The 23,153-nt window shown below is 48.3% G+C and overlaps 1 protein-coding gene across 3 annotated transcripts in view; it reads left to right on the top strand.

The window, feature by feature from the left end:
• The window catches only part of TASOR (transcription activation suppressor), a 364,408-nt gene that overhangs the window by 30,999 nt on the left and 310,256 nt on the right, over positions 1–23,153 (top strand). For all 3 annotated transcript variants that reach the window (XM_063940846.1, XM_063940845.1, XM_063940847.1), the window contains exon 4: positions 10,937–11,009. In XM_063940846.1, the coding sequence (XP_063796916.1) occupies positions 10,937–11,009 (73 nt within the window). The remainder of the gene's footprint in view (positions 1–10,936; positions 11,010–23,153) is intronic.

Raw genomic sequence — 23,153 nt, 5'->3', positions numbered from 1 at the left:
ACCGGGGGACCCGCTAGGGGGGTCCCCTAGTTTACTGTGTGGCTAAAAGCGCGGGTGTGGCGACCGGGTCCCTCCTGGGGGGGGACTCGCTGTAGCCCCTGCGTGAGACTGTCTACTTTAGGGTAAACCAAGCATTTATGTAAGGTTTTACAACTTGGGAGACATGGCCAGTATAAATATACAGAGGTAGCTCCGGCGCCATGGTGGGGGGTGGAACTAGAAGAGAGCGGGCTCTGCAGCATTTTGGCGCCTTCCACTGCCTAGCAGCAGCAGCATCCACAGCTCCTCCAAACAGTCCCTGGATCGCTGGTACCGAGTAGAGAGGGGGTGAGCCGCTATATTACTGCACAATAACAATCCCTCTGAGGGATTTTATCAAATTACAGTCTCACTGTGTTTACATAAAACCACTGACAGCCTCACTGGGGCTGTGCAGCGCTGTGTGCGTTATGGTCCTCTTTTCTGTGTCTCCTCTCGCATTAGCTAGGGCAGGCTTGCAATATATCAATATCAGACTGTGTTATACAGTATGTGTATTGTACCTGTTTTTTTCTCTAACGTCCTAGTCGATGCTGGGGACTCCGTAAGGACCATAGGGAATAGACTGGCTCCGCAGGAGACTGGGCACTCTAAAGAAAGATTCAGTACTATCTGGTGTGCACTGGCTCCTCCCTCTATGCCCCTCCTCCAGACCCCAGTTAGAATCTGTGCCCGGCCAGAGCTGGGTGCTCCTAGTGGGCTCTCCTGAGCTTGCTAGAAAAGAAAGTATTTTGTCAGGTTTTTTATTTTCAGAGAGCTTCTGCTGGCAACAGACTCTCTGCTACGTAGGACTGAGGGGAGAGAAGCAAACCTACTAACTGTGGCTAGGTTGCGCTTCTTAGGCTACTGGACACCATTAGCTCCAGAGGGATCGAACACAGGAACCTAACCTTGATCGTCCGTTCCCGGAGCCGCGCCGCCGTCCCCCTCGCAGAGCCAGAAGTACAGAAGCATGAAGACATTGAAATCGGCGGCAGAAGACTCCTGTCTTCACTAAAGGTAGCGCACAGCACTGCAGCTGTGCGCCATTGCTCCCACAGCACACCCGCACACTCCGGTCACTGTAGGGCGCAGGGGGGGGCGCCCTGGGCAGCAATTAAGATACCTGATGGCAAAAGTACACACATATACAGTCAGGCACTGTATATATGTGCGAGTCCCCGCCATTTTTACACATAAGACGCGGGACAGAAGCCCGCCTCTGAGGGGGCGGGGCTTTCTTCCTCAGCACACCAGCGCCATTTTCTCTTCACAGCTCCGCTGGAAGGACGCTCCCCAGGCTCTCCCCTGCAGTATACAGGTGCATTAGAGGGTAAAAAAGAGAGGGGGGGCACATAAATTTAGGCGCAGAGATATATATATATATATATATATATATATATATATATATATATATTCAGCAGCTACCAGGTAAACTCTAAAGTACTGTGTAATTCCTGGGTTATATAGCGCTGGGGTGTGTGCTGGCATACTCTCTCTCTGTCTCCCCAAAAGCCTTTGTGGGGTCCTGTCCTCAGTCAGAGCATTCCCTGTATGTGTGCGGTGTCGGTACGCCTGTGTCGACATGTTTGATGAGGAAGGATACGTGGAGGCAGAACAAGTGCAAACAGATGTGGTGTCGCCCCCGATGGGGCCGACACCGGATTGGATGGATATGTGGAAGGTGTTAAATGATAATGTAAGCTCCTTACATAACAGATTGGATAAAGCTGTAGCCTTGGGACAGTCGGGGTCTCAACCCATGCCTGCTCCCACAGCGCAGAGGCCGTCAGGGTCTCAAAAGCGCCCAGTATCCCAGTTAGTCGACACGGAATCGGATTCCAGTGTCGACGACGATGATGCAAAGTTGCAGCCTAAAATGACTAAGGCTATCCGCTACATGATTGTGGCAATGAAGGATGTATTACACATTTCTGAGGAAAATCCTGTCCCTGACAAGAGGATTTATATGTATGGGGAGAAAAAGCAAGAAGTGTTTTTTTCCCCCCGTCACATGAATTGAATGAATTATGTGTAAAAGCATGGGATTCCCCTGATAAGAAGCAAGTGATTTCCAAAAGATTACTGATGGCGTATCCTTTCCCGCTAACGGACAGGTTACGCTGGGAATCCTCACCCAGGGTAGACAAGGCGTTGACGCGCTTGTCTAAAAAGTTGGCCCTGCCGTCTCAGGATACGGCCGCCTTTAAAAGGATCCTGCGGATAGAAAGCAGGAAGCTATCCTGAAGTCTGTTTACACACATTCTGGTACACTGCTGAGGCCAGCAATTGCTTCAGCTTGGATGTGTAGTGCGGTAGCGGCATGTACGGATACTCTGTCTGAGGAGTTAGATACCCTGGACAGGGACTCTGTTCTGATGACCCTGGCACATATCAAGGACGCGGTCCTATATATGCGGGATGCCCAGAGGGACATTTGCCTGCTGGGCTCTAGAGTAAACGCAATGTCCATTTCTGCCAGAAGGGTCTTATGGACTCGGCAATGGACAGGGGATGCCGACTCTAAAAAAACACATGGAGGTTTTACCTTATAAGGGTGAGGAGTTATTTGCGGACGGTCTTTCCGACCTAGTTTCCACAGCTACGGCTGGGAAGTCAAATTTCTTGCCATATATTCCCTCACAGCCAAAGAAAGCACCGTATTACCAAATGCAGTCCTTTCGTTCACAAAAAAGCAAGAAAGTCAGAGGTGCATCCTTTCTTGCCAGAGGCAGGGGTAGAGGAAAAAAGCTGCACCATGCAGCTAGTTCCCAGGAACAAAAGTCCTCCCCGGCTTCCACTAAATCCACCGCATGACGCTGGGGCTCCACAGGCGGAGCCAGGTGCTGTGGGGGCGCGTCTCCGACTTTTCAGCCACCAGTGGGTTCGCTCACGGGTGGATCCTTGGGCTATACAAGCTGTGTCTCAAGGATACAAGCTGGAATTCGAGGTGACGCCCCCTCACCGTTACCTAAAATCGGCCTTGCCAGCTTCCCCCAGGGAAAGGGAGGTGGTGCTGGCAGCAATTAACAAGCTATACCTCCAGCAGGTGGTGGTAAAGGTTCCTCTCCTTCAACAGGGAAGGGGTTACTATTCCACTATGTTTGTAGTACCGAAACCGGACGGTTCGGTCAGACCCATCTTGAATTTAAAATCCCTGAATATTTATCTGAGGACATTCAAGTTCAAAATGGAATCGCTCAGAGCGGTCATTGCAAGCCTGGAAGAGGGGGATTTTATGGTGTCTCTGGACATCAAAGATGCTTACTTGCATGTCCCTATTTATCCACCTCATCAGGAGTACCTCAGATTTGTGGTACAGGACTGTCATTACCAATTCCAGACGTTGCCGTTTGGGCTCTCCACGGCACCGAGAATATTTACCAAGGTAATGGCGGAAATGATGGTGCTCCTGAGAAAGCGAGGAGTCACAATTATCCCATACTTGGACGATCTCCTCATAAAGGCGAGGTCCAGGGAGCAGTTGCTGGTGAGCGTAGCACACTCTCAGGAAGTGTTGCAACAGCACGGCTGGATTCTGAATATTCCAAAGTCGCAGCTGATTCCTACGACGCGTCTGCCCTTTCTGGGCATGATTCTGGACACAGACCAGAAGAAGGTGTTTCTCCCGGCGGAGAAGGCTCAGGAGCTCGTGACTCTGGTCAGAAACTTCCTAAAACCAAAACAGGTGTCGGTGCATCACTGCACGCGAGTCCTGGGAAAGATGGTGGCCTCATACGAAGCCATTCCCTTCGGCAGGTTCCATGCAAGGATCTTTCAGTGGGATCTGTTGGACAAGCGGTCCGGATCGCATCTTCAGATGCATCAGCTGATCACCCTGTCCCCGAGGACCAGGGTGTCTCTTCTGTGGTGGCTGCAGAGTGCTCACCTTCTCGAGGGCCGCAGGTTCGGCATACAGGACTGGGTCCTGGTGACCACGGATGCGAGCCTCCGAGGATGGGGGGCAGTCCCTCAGGGAAGAAACTTCCAAGGGTTGTGGTCAAGTCGGGAGGCTTGTCTGCACATAAATATCCTGGAACTAAGGGCCATATACAACGCCCTGAGTCAAGCGGAGCCTCTGCTTCGCAACCAACCGGTGCTGATTCAGTCAGACAACATCACCGCAGTGGCTCATGTAAACCGCCAGGGCGGCACAAGAAGCAGGATGGCGGAAGCCACCAGGATTCTTCGTTGGGCAGAGAATCACGTGCAAGCACTGTCAGCGGTGTTCATTCCGGGAGTGGACAACTGGGAAGCAGACTTCCTCAGCAGACACGATCTCCACCAGGGAGAGTGGGTACTTCTTTAAGAGGTCTTCATGCAGATTGCACAGCGGTGGGAACTGCCACAGGTGGACATGATGGCGTCCCGCCTCAACAAAAAGCTAAAAAGATATTGCGCCAGGTCAAGGGACCCTCAGGCGATAGCGGTGGACGCGCTGGTAACACCATGGGTGTTCCAGTCGGTCTATGTGTTTCCTCCTCTTCCTCTCATACCCAAGGTGCTGAGAATTGTAAGAAAAAGAAGAGTGAGAACAATATTCATTGCTCCGGATTGGCCAAGAAGGACTTGGTACCCGGATCTGCAAGAAATGCTCAGAGGACCCGTGGCCTCTGCCTCTCAGACAAGACCTGTTACATCAAGGGCCCTGTCTGTTCCAAGACTTACCGCGGCTGCGTTTGACGGCATGGCGGTTGAACGCCGGATCTTAGCGGAAAAGGGAATTCCGGATAAAGTTATTCCTACGCTGATAAAGGCTAGGAAAGATGTGACAGCAAAACCTTATCACCGTATATGGCGAAAATATGTTGCTTGGTGTGAGGCCAGGAAGGCCCCTACAGAGGAATTCCAACTGGGTCGATTCCTGCACTTCCTACAATCAGGAGTGACTATGGGCCTAAAATTAGGATCCATAAAGGTCCAGATTTCGGCCCTATCCATTTTCTTTCAAAAGGAACTGGCTTCACTGCCTTAGGTTCAGACGTTTGTTAAGGGAGTGCTGCATATTCAGCCCCCTTTTGTGCCACCAGTGGCACCTTGGGATCTCAACGTGGTGTTGGATTTCCTAAAATCCCACTGGTTTGAGCCACTTAAAACTGTGGACCTGAAGTATCTCCCGTGGAAAGTGGTCATGCTGTTGGCTTTAGCTTCGGCTAGGCGTGTATCCGAATTGGCAGCTTTGTCATGTAAAAGCCCCTATCTGGTTTTCCATATGGACAGGGCAGAATTGCGGACTCGTCCGCAGTTTCTGCCAAAGGTGGTGTCATCTTTTTATTTGAACCAACCTATTGTGGTGCCTGCGGCTACTCGTGACTTGGAGGACTCCGGGCTTTGAAGATTTATGTATCTAGAACAGCTGGAGTCAGGAAAACTGACTCGCTGTTTATCCTGTATGCATCCAACAAGCTGGGTGCTCCTGCTTCAAAGCAGACTATTGCTCGCTGGATCTATAACACGATTCAGCAGGCTCATTCTGCGGCTGGATTGCCGCATCCAAAATCAGTGAAAGCCCATTCCACAAGGAAGATGGGCTCTTCTTGGGCGGCTGCCCAAGGGGTCTCTGCATTACAGCTTTGCCGAGCTGCTACTTGGTCGGGTTCAAACACATTTGCAAAATTCTACAAGTTTGATACCCTGGCTGAGGAGGACCTTGTGTTTGCCCATTCGGTGCTGCAGAGTCATCCACACTCTCCCGCCCGTTTGGGAGCTTTGGTATAGTCCCCAGCATCCACTAGGACGTTAGAGAAAATAAGAATTTACTCACCGGTAATTCTATTTCTCGTAGTCCGTAGTGGATGCTGGGCGCCCGTCCCAAGTGCGGACTCTCTGCAATACGTGTATATAGTTATTGCTTAACAAAGGGTTATGTTTATGTGGCATCGGTTGAGGGATGCTCAGTTGTTGTTCATACTGTTAACTGGGTAGGTTTATCACAAGTTGTACAGTGTGATTGGTGTGGCTGGTATGAGTCTCACCCTGGATTCCAAAATCCTTTCCTTGTAATGTCAGCTCTTCCGGGCACAGTTTCCTTAACTGGGGTCTGGAGGAGAGGCATAGAGGGAGGAGCCAGTGCACACCAGATAGTACTGAATCTTTCTTTAGAGTGCCCAGTCTCCTGCGGAGCCCGTCTATTCCCCATGGTCCTTACGGAGTCCCCAGCATCCACTACGGACTACGAGAAATAGAATTACCGGTGAGTAAATTCTTATTTTCTGATTCACAATGGGGAAACAGAAGTCATGCGGTGTATGTAATGCTAGATTCTATCCTAGTTCATCTGACTCCATATCATGTGAGCAGTGTAGTCAGCCATCTCTGAATGCTGATAATGTGGGGGAGACTCCAGAGCCCTCCTGGTTGGGGCTATCAAAACTATGATGTCTGATAGGTCATCTCGGCTCACTGCAAATGCCAGTAAGACGCAGGAACTGCAACAAGCAGTGGCAAGGCTCACTGCTAACCATCCCCCCTTTCTACTAAGGGTGCACATAAACATGCTTTACCTGCACTACTCTCAGATACTGATGATATACAGGATGATGTGGACCCCAGGGTATTGAACCCCTCATACTGGCTATTAGGGATGTGTTAAAGCTCCCCCTGGAGGATGATACTACTCAGCAGTCATTTTTCCTCCCACAAGATAAAATGGCAGTCACATTTCCTGATTCCAAGGAATTAGATGACTTTTATATAAAATGGTCTGGAAGAATCCAGATAAAAAGTTTCAGGTGTCCAAACTGTTTTTGCATACATTCCCCTTTGCCCCTGATGGCAGAAAATTCTTGGAAGAATCTCCTGCAGTAGACGTCTCAGTCTCACACCTTTTTAAAAAGGCTGTACTCCCTGCTTTGTGCTCCTTTACAGTAAAGGACACGGCAGATAGGAAAATTGAGACCACTCTAAAATCTATTTACATTGCTGCAGGTGTTGCTCAAAGGCCGGTCATTGTACTGTAGGTTGCTGGATGACACATGCAATTCATTCCTGGGCTAATCAAATTAAAGAAGGTCTCTCCGGTAACATGACCTTGGTTCATACTGTTACTCTCCTGACTCACATTCAGGACACGGCAAGAGTCCTCTGTGACTCCCTTAGAGAGATTGGCAATATTAATGCTAGGACCACGGCTATGGCTGTGTCTGCTTGCAGAGCCATATGGATACATCAGTGGATTGCTGATGCTGATGCCAAACGTAATGTGGAATCTCTTCCCTTCACAGGTGAATGGCTCTTTGGAGGTGAATTGGACGCATGGATTTCCAAAGCTACTGCTGTGAACTCCACGTTCCTCACTTCGGGGGCTCCACTTGCTAGACGTACCTATACAGGACCGTCTACTCGGTCTTTTCATTCCTCCAGATGTCGATCTAGGGCCAGAGGGGCCTCCGAACGCAGCTAGAGGCTCCAGATGAAAACCTAAGATACCAGACGTTGCTGGATCTCAGGATCAGAACACCAGTTCTGCTCCTGCAAAGACTTCAGCATGACTGCCCACCCACCCCGAGGAAATCTAGTCGTGGGAGCTCGGTTACGTCACTTCAGCCACATCTGGGACGGTTCCTGCCAAGATGCTTGGGTAAGGGACCTTATCTCTCAGGATTACAAGCTGGAGTTCGACGGTACTCCTCCCCAACGGTTTTTCAAATCGGGCTTACCAGCTTTGGAAAGTATGTGTGGTACGCTACTACTGGCCATAAACAAGTTTGTCCAGTCCCAGGTCATTGTTCCAGTATCTCTACAATAAGGACAGGGTTACTACTCCAGTCTGTTTGTTGTACCAAAACCAGACAGGTCTGTGAGACCCATTTTGAATCTGAAGTCCTTGAATCCTTACCTGAAGGTTTTCAAATTCAAGATGGAATCTTTGAGAGCGGTTATCGCAGGCCTGGAACAACAGGAATTCCTCGTGTCCCTGGATATCAAGGACGCTTACTTGCATATCCCAATTTGGCCGCCTCATCAGGTCTATCTGAGGTTTGACCTACTGAATGATCACTACCAGTTTCAGGCGTTACCTTTCTGACAGTCTACAGCTCTGAGGGTGTTCATGAAGGTGATGGCAGAAATGATTGTTCCGCTCAGGGTCCAGGGGGTCAATGTAATTCCATACCTGGATGATCTGATAAAAGAGAGTTCCGGGGAGCTTCTATTGCTTCATATAGATCGCACTATCCAACTTCTGTCTCACCACGGGTGGATCCTCAATCTGCAGAAGTCCCACCTGGAACCATCTCAGAGACTCCTGTTTCTGGGAATGCTACTGGACACTGTAGCACAGAGAGTGTTCCTCCCAGTGGAAAAAGCGAGAACACACCAGGAAATGGTTTGCATGGTACTCATAACTGCTCGAGTCTCCATTCATCTTTGCATAAACTTATTGGGAATGATGGTGGCCTCCTACGAGGTGATACAGTATGGAAAGTTCCATGCCAGACCCCTCCAATTGGACATCCTGAACAAGTGGTCCGGTTCCCATCTTCAGATGCACCGGATGGTTCCGCTGTCATCCCAGGCCAGGATTTCACTCCTGTGGTGGCTAGTCTTCCAACCTCCCGGAAGGCCAAAGCTTCGGGATTCAGGATTGGATCCTACTCACGACAGATGTGAGTCTAAGAGGATGGGGGGCTGTCACCCAAGGGGCACAGTTCCAGGACAGGTGATCTGCCCAAGAGGCCCGACTTCCAATCAACATTCTGGAACTTCGGGCTATCCCGCAATGCTCTGCTTCAGGCGTCTCCTCTACTACGGTATCGGGCGATCCAGGTGCAGTCTGACAACACCACGGCGGTGGCGTACATCAATCGACAAGGAGGAACAAAAAGCAGGGCCTGCATGGGAGAAGTGTCAAGAATACTCCTCTGGGCGGAAAGACATGCAAGAGCGCTATCCGCAATCTTCATTCCGGGAGTGGACAACTGGGAAGCGGACTTCCTAAGTCTCCACAACCTCCACCTGGGGGAGTGGGAATACACCCTCAGGTGTTCAAACTGATCGACAGGTGGGGTTGCCCACAGAACGACTTGATGGCCTCTTGTCTCAACAAGAAGCTTTGCTGCTATTGCGTGGTACACGGCTCTCCTGGATTTGTCCGTAGAGGACCCATTGCCTCTACCACTAAGAAGGGCTCTTCTTTAACAAGGACCGTTTACGGTGGCTTCGTTTGACGGCATGGAAGTTGAGCGGAACATCCTAGCTCACAAAGGGCTTTCCAAAAAGTCATTGCCATTATGGTGCAAGCCAGAAAACCTGTGACGTCAAAACACTATCATCATCATTTGGCGGAGATATGTCTCGTGGTGCGAGGAACGCAGCTATCCCTCTGCAGATTTCCACTTGGGACGGTTCCTCCATTTTCTGCAGGCTGCAGTGGATAAAGGCTTGCATCTGGGATCCATTAAGGTCCAGATTTCAGCTCTTTCCATCTTCTTCCAGAAGAAGTTGGCTCTGCCGGAAGTTCAGACCTTCTTGTAAGTGGTGCTTCACATACGACCTCCTTTCGTGCCGCCTACTGCATCTTGGGATCTGGATGTAGTGTTACACTTTCTACTGTCCTCCTGGTTTGTACCTCTGACGACGGTAGAAGATAAGCCCTCACGTGGAAAACTGTGATGTTACTGGCCCTGGCTTCTGCTAGGCATGTCTCAGAATTGGAGGCCTTGTCGTGCAAAAGTCCGTACTTGGTCTTTTACGAGAACAGAGCGGAGCTCAGGACTAGATGGCAGTTCCTGCCGAAGGTGGTCTCCGCGTTCACGTGAATCAACCTATTGTGATTCCGTCCTGTTCTGACACTTCGGCTCTTCTGGAGGCATTGGATGCAGTGCGAGCCTTGAAAATCTATGTCAAGAGGACGGCTCTGATCAGAAAGACTGATTCCTTGTTCGTGCTGTATGATGCACGGAAAAAGGGAAGCCCTGCTTCAAAGCAGTCCATTGCTCGTTGGATTAGGCTTACTATCCAACAAGCCTGTGCATCGGCAGCCTTACTGGTTCCACAGTCTCTGAAGGCCCACTCTACTAGATCGGTGGGTTCTTCCTGGGCGCGTGTAGTCTTGGCCCTGCAACTATGCCGAGCTGCTACCTGGTCGGGGACGAACACCTTTGAAGTTCTACAAGTTTGATACCCTGGCCAAAGAGGATACCCAGTTTTTGCAGGCGGTGCTGCAGTTGTCTCCGCCCATTCTGTAAGCGTTGGGACGTCCCCATCATACTAATTCTGTCCCCAATATCCCTTATGGATGCTAGAGAAAATAGGATTTTGAATACCTACCGGTAAATCCTTTTCTCGTAGTCCATAAGGGATATTGGGCGCCCGCCTCTGTGTGGTGAATTTCTGCATGTTCTCTGTTACGTGTTACTGTTCAGCTGTTGCTGTTAATGCTGCCAGACTTTGCTGGCTAAGTTATGTATTGGTGTGCTGGTGTTAAAATCTCACCACACCTGTTGTTGTTGTTGTTGTTGTTGTTGTTCTCAAGTATGTCATTCTCCTTCTGGCACTATTTTACCTTTAACTGAGCTGTAGGAGGAGGTATAGAGGGTAGGAGCCAGCACACCCAGTGGAAGAAATTTAAAGTGCACTGGCTCCTTTGGACCCGTCTATACCCCATCGTACTAATTCTGTCCCCGATATCCATTATGGACTACGAGAAAAGGATTTACCGGTAGGTATTCAAAATCCTATTTTTAGAATTTGTCTTTTTGCAATTTGTGAAAGGTGGATTAATGCTGCAGCCAGAACTGCAAAGAATTTGTTACTGGTGAATAGAGAGAAACACCAGGCTTAATGTAAAAGGCGGATATGTGCGAAGCCGAACATTGCTACTAATTGAATTGGCACCAATGGCTTCATTTTGTCCTGCTGTAAAAACTGTTAAATATGCTCTGCCTGATATGTCATTGACGAATGCTTTACCTCTTAGGTACATAGTATATGTGAGAGAGGATTACTTGTGGGACATTCACGGATTACAAGTCTTGGCAAACCTTCTATGGGTAAGTTGTTTTTTTGTTTGTTATTCTGCCATGGCCAAAAAATATAAATTTTCCTAAATAATTTGAAACATCCTCTATGCCATGCACACAAGTTTTTTATTGTGAGGAGTATCGCATCTTAGTAAAAAAAGACAGGAGGGGTGTGAAATATTTTGTCAACATTCATAGTTGGGAAGCAAGTTAGGCAGGTGTTGCGAGTTGGCGTTGCAACTGCGTTTAAATACCAGCAATGGCACCAAAACCCGCTCACTCACTTTGTGGCCCCTTTTAGTGCCGTGCTCACACATTTTTGCTCGGCGCCCTATGTGGCTGCAAACAAACCTGCAAGTCTGGCAGTACCGTAAGTGCGGCATACCGCCACACCTACTTGATGATGCTAACGGTTCGCACCTAATTAGATTCTTCCATAAGGTCTACATGAGACGGCTGACCTTGTCATAATGTCGACAACCATCATGTCAACACTGAGATGTCGACACTATGGGGTCGATTCAATTCTCTGTCAGTTGAATAGCGCCGGGAATTAGCTCCCGTCGCTATTCAATTCGGCTCAAGTTAAGTCGGTGAATGGCCGTTCTCCTGGACTTAACAGGTTGATTTGTTGGGAGAACGGGCATTCTCCTACTTAACTCCCCACCACGATGCTGATTCCTGACAGAAACAGCCTCGCGCCGGCTGCGCGGCAGCACTTTTGTTGGATTTCCTATTGCATCCCCCAGGGGCGAGAGAAGAATTCCCGACAATTGAGTGTCACTTGGCGCTGTATTGAATAGCACCGGGAGCTAATTCCCGGAGCTATTCAACTGTCGGAGAATTGAATTGACCCCAATGTCAACAAAAGTCCCTAATGTTCTAGTGGTGAATTACCTGGTATGGCAGCTTCATCTGTGTCTTTCGTGTCCATTGTGAATGTTCTGATGACTTCTGGCTCGTTTTACGGTACTTCCAGTGGTGTGTGTGTATATACCTAACCCTCCTTTCCCACAAGCTATCCCTCCGCTGGTAGACAAGTAGTCCGGGAAACGCCAAAGGCAGTCCACACCCATACGGGAACCAGTATATATTTCCAATCCCACAGGCGCGCGATCCGAAATAATTACGTCATCTAGAGTAGCTCTTTTGATTTGATCTAGCAGATGGTCTGCTAACAATATATAGTCTATCCGGGACAATGTACCATGTACTATACGTCCTGTCAATTTGATGTAAGAGACGCCACGGGTCACTTAAGTGTAAAAAGTCTTTCATTTCCTGAATGTATCTCCAGCATGGGGAGGATGGCCTCACGACGTGGGAAGATTTATCTAGTGCAGGATCGTCTACAGTGTTAAAATCCCCACCCACCACCAGAGTGTAATTAACTCTACTGGCCAATACCTGAGTGAGTTTACGTAAAAACTCTCCAGTCGCCACATTAGGAGCATATAAGTTCACTAGTGTAAATTTTCTACCCTCAATCAGTGCATCTAATATTAAGTAGCGACCCTCAGTATCCGCTATTGAGTGTAAAATTTCATATCGCAGGCGCCTGTGGAATACAATTGCCACCCCTCTGGACTTAGAAGAGTAAGAGGCTTGAATACACTCCGCTATCCAGGGGGCCCGCAAGGTAGAGTCATCTCCCCGTCTCCAGTGAGTCTCCTGGAGATAGGCTATAGAGGGATGTTTCCTGCGGAGGTGGGTGAGGATCTTTTTCCTCTTAATCGGGGTATTTAGACCCCCCACATTCCAGGATAGGATGGAACAGTGGGGATTATCCCTGACACTAGGGGTACCATCAACATCAGCCGCCATAAATTAAGAAAATAGGAGGAAAACTGCACCGACCCATCCCCCGTCCCATGGGCACAAGAGAAAACGTGTGCATCAAGCAGGGATCCTGGGCGGGCTCAAAAACTAGGAGCCCCAGCCTCCTCCCCCCACCGCACATCTCCGCGTCCCATATATGTTAACAAAGCAGGTCACTTTACCATAACAACACTGAAATTGAAGCAATACATCAACATTTTTCATATAAACTTTTAAGTCCGGGCTGTCCACCAGGCCCATAACAAACAACTGAGGGCCCCCAACACCATTGGAGGGGACGCTCTGTTTCGTCCAAGAACTTAACAGTAGAAACATGAACCATATCAAAGTTGCATACAACTTACAAAATAACATTAATATAAGATAAAGAGAAAAAAAAAGGAACTGAAACAAACAAGGTCTAGTCTTGTAACGTAGCCATATAAAAAGACTCTGTAACAGGGGCCGATGGCGTGTTTCGCTACTCCCAATGAACCCCACCCACCAACCTGGCGGTATCATAGTCTGTAATAATGGTGAGGGTTGATTCTCCCAAGCGCGAAGCCAATCCACGCCAGGACCCACTCTATAAAAATGTTCCCGTATGTCACGGAAGGCCCAAGAAATCAAATCTCGTCACTAGCATTGGAGCGAGCTGGCGAGGGAGGGCTATTTCTCATGAAATGCGATTTCACTTGCTGGGGGTCAGTAAATAACTGGGTGCGACCATTGTCAGTCACCCTTAATTTGGCTGGGTATAACGGAGCAAACTTTATCTTTTTGTTAACCAAAAGTCTACAGACCTCCGAGAAGGCCTTGCGTTTTTGAGAAACCATGACCGAAAAGTCCTGGAACACTAAGATTCTCTGGCCCTCCACCCTAAGTTCAGGAACAGCATGATACGCCTGTAATACCTTCTCCTTATCCCTGTAATCGAGGAACTTAGCAATAGTCGGTCTGGGCACACCTGTCCCTACGCGTTGCGCCTAATCTATGTGCTCTTTCCACCGGCAGCGGGGGATCCGTATCTGGGAATCCCAGCGCTACCGGAACGAGTGCTCTCATAGGCCTGCAGTTGTGCACCCGAAACTGACTCTGGTATGCCTATAAAACGCAAATTACATCTCCTATTTCTGTTTTCTAAATCATTAAGTTTCTCCATCATAACCTGGATAGTTTGAGACTTAGTTGCAAGCTCCTGTTGTAAAATATGTACGGAGTCTTCGGTGTCACTGGTTCTCTGCTCCAGAGTATCAAGCCTAGCTGTGTTCGCTTCTATCTTAGCCAAAGAAGTATCCAGTCTAGCATGTAAGTCCTCGAACTTCTTATCTATGAGAGGCATTAACATATTAACCTCCTTGGCAGTTTCAGCTGGCGATGGGAATGTAATATTGCGAGGATATGACTGAGAGGTAGACTCCTCCCCTCCGGATGATGGAGAGGGAGGAGTTGGGGGATGGGATGCATTTACTTTTTGGGCAGTTTGACGCTTGAAAGCTGATTTCGCATTAGATGAAGGCATGTCTGTTGAGGAATTTTGATGATTTTCCAAAAATTTGTCCATAACACTATGGACCAAAATAGGAAAGAAATGCAGAACAAATACACATGTGCTGTTAGGTGGAGGACTCTATAAAGATGTGTTCTAGTCTTACTAGAGTATGCAGACTAGACCCTGTAATGTACATGAACACTTACATTTCACATAAAATATCGAATTGTCAGTGGTACCTTGTAGAAGAGTTGAAGCGGAAGAAGTGCAAACCACTGCCGTCCAGAACACCACAAGGACCACTGGTAGTTCAACACATCAGCAAATGTACCTTATTAAAACAAAGCACACTTCGGGCACAGTAATAGAAACATTTGCAATTAGGACGTATAACCCTAAACCCGGGACACTATACGATTAAGGGTGTAAAAGGTATATGTGTCAAAGTAAAGTTAGGCAGTAAGCGAACGACAATTAACAAGAAAGATATAATGTTCAACCACAAGGTGGCACCGCAGCTATATATAATAAAATTTCTTGATTCCTGAAAAAGAAAACATAGGGATTGGGAAGCAATGAGTAAAGGTCCCTGTGGCATAAATCAAATTCTGCAAGTAAGGGAAACCCAATAGAAGTCTGGGGTAAATGAATACAGCAAGTCACCCCAATAAACCAAATGACCTCTGCACATAGGGGAAGTGCAGGGAGAGGTGATTGAAAAAGCAAGGTCCAGCTATGAACAGTTCATACTCTTCCCAGTGGTAGTCACCCAGCAGTCCCCTGCAATCGCAATAGAAATTGTTCAGAGAGGTCTTGCAGCCAGGGTTATAACAGCAATCGTACCCGTCCGAGCAGTGAGCTTAGGTGAGGACACGTCTACTCCTCTGTACCATGAAGGTACAATTGCAGATATGTGCAGGTGGGTAAATAAAATCAGAGAAGAGGGGAAGGTGGAATGGTTAGGGAATGATGGTATTGGGGAGTTGGAAAACACAGTAGGGAGGAACGGAACAAAGTATAGGAAGAGAAAGAAGCTAGGGTTTGTTAGTATAGGGTAAAAAAAAAAAAAAAGGGAGGTGGGTAGACACACAGTGTTAGTACCTGGGGAAGAGGGAGCACGCCTTCCCATGCAGGCAGACAGGAGCCATGGCAGAGTTGAGATGGAGGTTGTAGAAGTCACAGGACGGAGAGTGTTTCCGGGTTTCCACGTGGCCAGCCGAATGGACGATCCTGGCAAGGGCAGATCCATCTCTGCAGTAGGAGCACAGCTTGTGGTTGCGTAGCAGCGGGTCACCAGGCAACGATAGGAGATGCCAGCGTGTCAGCCACTGTCCCGATCTCCACCCTTCAGGGCAGAGGCGCCGTGTCCCCCACGGGTGGAGAGGTGGCTCTCTCAAAAGAAAATCTTCTAACTCCTGGGGGAGAGGAACTAAGTAATCTTATGCTAGCCAGCAATAACCTCAGCGACTATGTGACAGTGGGCACACAAGCCACAGGAAGGAGAGAGTTTCAGGGTCTCCACACGGGCTGTCCAGCAGGAGTAGAATCACCTTATGTAAAGGAGCGCACTGTGTGGATCGATAGCACCGGGTCCCCAGATTATGAGAGGAGAGGCCAGAATATCATCCGCCATCCAGATGTCCACCCGTCGGGTCAGAGGCAGTGAGAACCCCGCTGGCAGACCAAGGAGTGCTATCACACGTCGGGTCTCGCGCTCTCCAATCACCGAGACAGGTGCACAGGCAGTAAAGTGAGCCAGAGGATGCAGGTCTGTCCCGGCGTGCGTCCCGACCGTCTCACCCGGCACGCCGCAGCCTCGAGCGGTAGCAGGTCTCCGCGGCCGCCCACGGACAGGAGTGAGCACTGGCTTGGTGAGCGGCAGTCCACTTCGGCAGCACGCAGCGGGAGCCACAGGCAGGGGTGAGTGTGTGTCCGTGCAGCCACAAACTTCACAGCGATGGGGAGTCCCTTCGGCGCTACATAGACAGGAGCGGGCACCTAGTCAGGGAGCGATAACCCTAAGAGCAGCGGTGGTAGCACTCGTCCAGTGCCGGCAGCCCGTGGCAGGGGCTTATATGTAGAGGCCGGTTCGCGCCAACGCCATGTTGGCGGTCATGCTGGCCATCAGATCCGATGGCCTGGCTCCGGGGCAATTCACGGGTGTCCCCCACAATATAGGTATCCCTCTTATCAGCGGAGTCCCAGGAGCAAGGGGATTCCCGTCAGTAGGTCTCGTAGAAAGGGAGGATTTGGAGGGATTCCCTGATCAGTCTGGAGGAGCTCAATTAAAAAACGGCCATGCTAGCTGTCCCCGGCTTCGTAAGTCCCACTCTCAAACTCTTAAAGTGCCAATGTCTCCTGTTGGACCCGTCTATACCCCATGGTACTAATGTGGACCCCAGCATCCCCTACGGACTACGAGAAAAGGATTTACCGGTAGGTAACCAAAATCCTATTTTTCCATCAGGTGTGATTGATCTGGACATCTCCCCCTATCAGGATTTATAACCTCTGGTCTGATCATCGCACATGGGGGGTAATTCCAAGTTGATCGCAGCAGGAATTCTGTTAGCAATTGGGCAAAACCATGTGCACTGCAGGGGAGGCAGATATAACATGTGCAGAGAGAGTTAAATTTGGGTGGGGTGTGTTCAATCTGCAATCTAATTTGCAGTGTAAAAATAAAGCAGCCAGTATTTACCCTGCACAGAAATAAAATAACCCACCCAAATCTAACTTTCTGCACATGTTATATCTGCCACCCCTGCAGTGCACATGGTTTTGCCCAACTGCTAAAAAAATTTCCTGCTGCGATCAACTTGGAATTATATATATATATATATATATATATATATATATATATATATATATATATATATATATATATATATATATTTATTAACACACAGTCACTTGCAATCATTATTGCTGATTACCTGTAGAAATAATCACCACACCTTAGATCACATATAATTTGTGATTTTTCCTTTCTGCGTTTAAACATGCCGGATGTTGTAACCGCACCAGCGTCATGCAAACAGCCACCTGCCACGCGCTTAATAGATATACACTACCGCCAACCATTGTAACAGTTGTAAGGCTCCCTGCAGTCTGGCGCTTAGTAACCCGTACTATTGCCGCTAACCATAGGCAGAAGTGCCCTTTAGATAAAACATACAAATGATACTAAATGAGAAATAAAAATACAGCATGATAATTTTTCTCTATCTGGGTATCTGAATATATTGGAACTGGATTATGTATCCTGATCACATGAACCACTTTAATTCAAAATCGTGGTTTAGACCTTGTTGGGATCATGGTATCAAGATCATAGTTCCATCTCATCTCTTTTCTTGCAAGTTTGGTTTTCTTATTAGTTCTCCAATCATCCTTAATTGAATCAATACCCCAGAAATTGGTTATATGGTCAGAGTGGGCTCAGCTGCATTTTGGCGCCTTCCTCTGCATAAGCAGCAGCCTCACACAGCTCCTCCATAACGGTCACACGCTGGATCACTGGTACAGGGTGTAGAGGGGAGAGCCGCTACTTGGTGCATAAATATCATCCCTCTGAGGGATTTTTCATTAGACTCTCTGTTTACATGTTTGTATAAAATACTGACAGCCTCACTGGGGCTGTGCAGCACTGGGTGCACTGATGTCCTCTCTCCTGTGTTTCCTCTCTCACATGCAATAGGGCAGGCTTGTATTGTGTTTTAGGCTGTGTTGTTTATGTATTGTACCTGTTTTTCATTTCACAATGGTAAAACAGAAGCTATGCAGTGTGTAATACTAGATTTTTCCCTAGCTCATCTGACTCAATATCATGTGAGCAATGTAGTCAGTCATCACAAAATGCTGATGATAATGTGGGGGAGAGTCCAGAGCCCTCCTGGCTGGGGGCTATCACAAGTAATGTCTGATATGTCATCTCAACTCACTCCTAATGCCAATAAAACTCAGGAACTGCAACAAGTAGTGGCAAATCTAGCTGCTAAACACCCCCCCCCCCCTTCCTGTCCACTACAGGTGCACAAAAACGTGCTTTACCTGCACTTCTATCAGATCCTGATAATGATATACAGGATGATGTGGACTCCACCCCTACTCAGGGTGTTGAACCCCTTATATTGGCTATTCAGGATGTGTTAAAGCTCCCCCTGGAGGATGCTACTAATCAGCAGTAATTTTTCCTCCCGCAAGACAAACCTTCACCTTCCCTGATAATAAAGAATTGTATGATTTATTTAAATTAGCCCGGAAAAATCCAGATAAAAAAATATCAGGTGTCCAAACTGTTTTTAAATACCTTCCCATTTGCCCCTGAAGGCAGGAAATCCTGGGAAGAATCACCAGCAGTAGACTTCTCAGTCTCTCGCCTTTCTAAAATGGTGTTCCCTGCTCCGGAATCTCTTACGGTAAACGACCTGGGGGATAGAAAAATAGAGACCACTCTAAAATCTATCTACACTGCTGCAGGTGTAGCTCAAAGGCCGGTCTTTGCTTTTGCTGGATGACACATGCCATTCATACATGGGCTACTCTGATTCAGGAATGCCTTTCAGGGGATATGATCTTGGTTACTACTGTAACTTTCCTAAAACACATTCAGGACATGGCAAGAGTCCTCTGACTCCCTTAAAGAGATTGACAATATTAATGCTAGGACCACTGCTATGGCTGTGTCTGCACGCAGAGCCATATAGTTGCGTCAGTGGATTGCAGACGCTGACTCCAAATGTAATGTGGAAACTCTTCCCTTCACATGTGAATGTCTCTTCGGAGGGGAATTGGATGCATGGATCTCCAAAGCTACTGCTGGGAAATACACGTTTCTCCCTTCAAGGGCTCCGCCTGCTAGACGTACCTACCCGGGACCGTCTACTTAGTCCTTTCGGTCCTCCAGATTTTTATCTAGGGCCCGGAGTGCCTCCAGTGCAACTAGAGGCTCCAGAGGTAAGCCTAAGAAACCGTCAGGACCAGAGCACCAGTTAAGCTTCAGCTAAGACTTCAGCATGACGGTGCCCACCCACCCCGAGGGAATCTTGCAGTGGGAGCTCGATTACGTCACTACAGCCACATCTGGGACGGTTCCTACCAAGATACCTGGGTAAAGGAACCTTATCTGTCAGGGTTACAAGCTGGAGTGCAATGGTGCCCCTCCCCAACGATTTTTCAAATCAGGCTTGCCAGCTTTGGAAAATGTGTGTTATGCTACTACTGGCCATTGACAAGGTGGTCCAGTCCCAGGTCATTGTTCCAGTACCCCTACAGCAAGGACAGGGTTACTACTTCAGTCTGTTTGTCGTACCAACACCAGACTGGTCTGTGAGACCCATTTTGAATCTGAAGTCCTTGACTCCTGACCTGAAGGTTTTCAAATTCAAGATGGAATCTTTGAGAGCGGTGATCGTGGGCCTGGAACAGGAATTCCTCGTGTCCCTGGATATCCAGGGACGCCTAACTGAATATCCCGATTTGGCCTCCTCAGCAGACCTATCTACGATTCGCCATACTGAATGATCACTACCAGTTTCAGGCGTTGCCCTTTGGCATGTCTACAGCTCTGAGGGGTGTTCACGAAGGTGATGGCGGAAATTATCTTCCAGCTCAGAGTCCAGGGGGTCAACATTGTCCCTTACCTGGATTATTTCCTCATAAAAGCAAGTTCCAGGGAGCTTTCATTGCTTCATATAGTTCGCACTATCCAACTTCTGTCTCACCACGGATGGATCCTTAATCTACAGAAGTCTCAACTGGAACCGTCTCAAGGGCTCATTTTTCTGGGTATGATACTGTAGTTCAAAGAGTGTTTCTCCCAGAAGACAAGGTGAGAACACTTTAAAGAGATGGTTCGCGTGGTTCTCCGTCCTGCTCGAGTTTTCATTCATCTTTGCATAAGTTGTTGAGAAAAATGGTCGCCTCGTACGAGGCAATACAGTTCGGCAGGTTCCACGCCAGACCTTTCCAATTGGACATCCTGAACAAGTGGTCCGGTTGACATCTCCAGATGCACCGAATGATTCAGCTGTCACCCCAGGCCAGGATTTCGCTCCTGTGGTGGTTGCAGTCTTCCAACTTGCTGGAAGGTCGACGTTTCGGGATTCAGGGTTGGACCCCCCTCACGACGGATGCCAGTCTACGAGGATGGGGAGCTGTCACCCAGGGGACGCAGTTCCAGTGCAGGTGGTCTGCCCAAGAGGCCCTACTCCCGATCAACATTCTGGAACTACAGGCGATATACAATGCTCTACTTCAGGCTTCCTCTCTGCTCATTGATCAGGCGATCCAGGCTCAGTCGGACAACGCCACGGCAGTGGCGTACATCAGTCGACAAGGAGGGAGAAAAAGCAAGGCCTGCATGCGAGAAGTGTCAAAAATACTTCTCTGGGCGGAAAGAAATGCAAGAGCACTGTCCGCAATTTTCATTCCAGGAGTGGACAACTAGTAAGCAGACTTCCTGAGTCGCCACGACCTCCACCCGGGGAAGTGGTGATTACATCCTCGGGTGTTTCAACAGATTGTCGACGGATGGGGACACCCGCAGATCGACATGATGGCGTCTCGCCTCATCAAGAATCTTCGTAGCTACTGCTTGCGAACCAGGGACCCTCGGGCAAGTGCAGTGGACCTCACCTTGGCCTTACCGGCTGGTCTACCTATTCCCTCCAATCCTGTTGATCCCAAGAGTGCTCCAATGGTTCAGAAATCAGAGAATCCAAGCAATCCTGATTGCACCGGATTGACCCTGAAGGGCGTGGTACGCAACTCTCTTGTGGACATGTCCATAGAAGACCCTTGGCCTCTGCTGCTAAAAAGGGATCTTCTTCAGCGTTTTCCCGGACTTACGGCGGCTTCATTTGACGGCATGGAAGTTGTGCGAAACATCTTATCTCTCAAAGGGTTTTCCAAAAAGGTCATTACCACTATGGTGCTAGCCAGAAAAACTGTCACGTCACAACATCATATCTGGAGGAGATATGTCGCTTGGAGCGAGGAACACACGTATCCGTCTGCGGAGTTTCATCTGGGATGTTTCCTGCAGGCTGGTGTGGATAAAGGCTTACATCTCGGTTCCGTTAAGGTCCAGATTTCAGCTCTTTCAATTCTTTCAGAAGAAATTGGCTATGTTGCCAGAAGTTCAGACCTTCTTACATGGAGTGCTCCACATACAACCTCCCTTTGTGCTGCCTACGGTACCCTGGGCTTTTGATGTAGTTACAATTTCTACAGTCCTCCTGGTTTGAGCCTCTGATGACTAGTAGAAGACAAGTACCTCACATGGAAGACAGTGATGTTGTTGGCCCTGGCTTCTGCTAGACGTGTTTCAGAATTGAGGGCCTAATGTAAAAGTCCCTAATTGGTCTTTTACGAGGACAGAGCAGAGCTCTGGACTCGACAGCAGTTCCTGATGAAGGTTGTCTCCGCATTCCATCTGAATCAACCTATTGTGGTTCAGTCTTGCTCTGACGCTTCAGCTCTTCCGGAGTCTTTAGATGTGGTGCGCGCTTTGAAGATCTATGTCTAACGCACAGCTCGGATCAGGAAGACAGATTCCTTGTTCGTGCTCTGATGCACAGAAAAAGGGTTGTCCTGCTTCAAAGCAGTCCATTGCTCGTTGGATTAGGCATACTATCCAACAGGCCTATATGTCGGCAGCCTTACCTGTTCCTAAGTCTCTGAAGGCCCACTCTACAAGATTGGTGGGCTCTTCCTGGGCAGCTGCCTGTGGAGTCTCGGCCTTTCAACTATGCCGAGCTGCTACCTGGTCTGGGAAGAACACTTGTGAAATTCTACAAATTTGATACCCAGTTTGGGCAGGCGGTGCTGCAGCAGTCTCCGCCCGTTCTGGAAGCTTTGGGATATCCCCACCATACTAATTCTGTCCCCAATATCCCTTATGGATGCTAGAGAAAATAGGATTTTAAATACCTATTGGTAAATCCTTTTCTCGTAGTCCATAAGGGATATTGGGCGCCCGCCTCTGTGCGGTTACTTTCTGCAGGTTCTGTGTTACCTGTTCAGCTGTTACTGTTGCCAGACGTTGCTGGCCTAGTTATGTTTTGGTGTGCTGGTATATCATTCTCACCACCTTTATTGATATGTTCCTTCTCTCAAGTATGTCATTCTCCTTTGGACACTGTTTTACCTATAACTGACCTGTAGGAGGAGGCATAGCGGGGAGAAGCCAGCACACCCAGTTGAACAAATTTAAAGTGCACTGGCTCCTTTGGACCCATCTATACCCCATCGTACTAATTCTGTCCCCAATATCCCTTATGGACAATGAGAAAAGGAGTTACCGGTAGGTATTTAAAATCCTATTTAAAGTCCCAAAAATTTACTCTTTCACTACTAGTTATAAAAGTAAGGTTTATATTTAGACTGTTTAAATATAGGCAAAAATCATTAAAGGAGTTTATATTCCCCCCCCTCCAAATAAACAGCACATCATCTATATAATGCCACCAGTAGACAAGGTTTGCCACCCAGTCGTGCCCTTGCCAGACTGAGGATTCCTCCCATCTGGCCATAAAAATATTGGCATAACTGGGGGCATTTCTGGTCCCCATCGCTGTTCCAACTGCCTGGTTATAAAAGCACCATCAAAATTTAAATAATTGTGGTATAGGATGAATTCTATTCCCTCCAGACTCATACTTTGTAAATCTGTTTGCATATTGGTTCCTTTTAAGGTGTCTCTAATGGCCTTCATTCCATCAACATGGTTGATGGTGGTATAAAGTGATGTAACATCGCCCGTAACCAAAAAGAGTCCCCCAGCATTTCCCACCTTGCTGAGTTTAAGAATATCTTTGGTATCCTTAAAGTGGAACTTGCTTTCAACAACCAATGGCTGT

The sequence above is a fragment of the Pseudophryne corroboree genome, chromosome 9 (genome assembly GCF_028390025.1).
Source record: "Pseudophryne corroboree isolate aPseCor3 chromosome 9, aPseCor3.hap2, whole genome shotgun sequence".
NCBI classification, from domain to species: Eukaryota; Metazoa; Chordata; class Amphibia; order Anura; family Myobatrachidae; genus Pseudophryne; species Pseudophryne corroboree.
The sequence above is the reverse complement of the archived record's forward strand: the minus strand, read 5'-3'. Positions and strand labels throughout refer to the sequence as shown.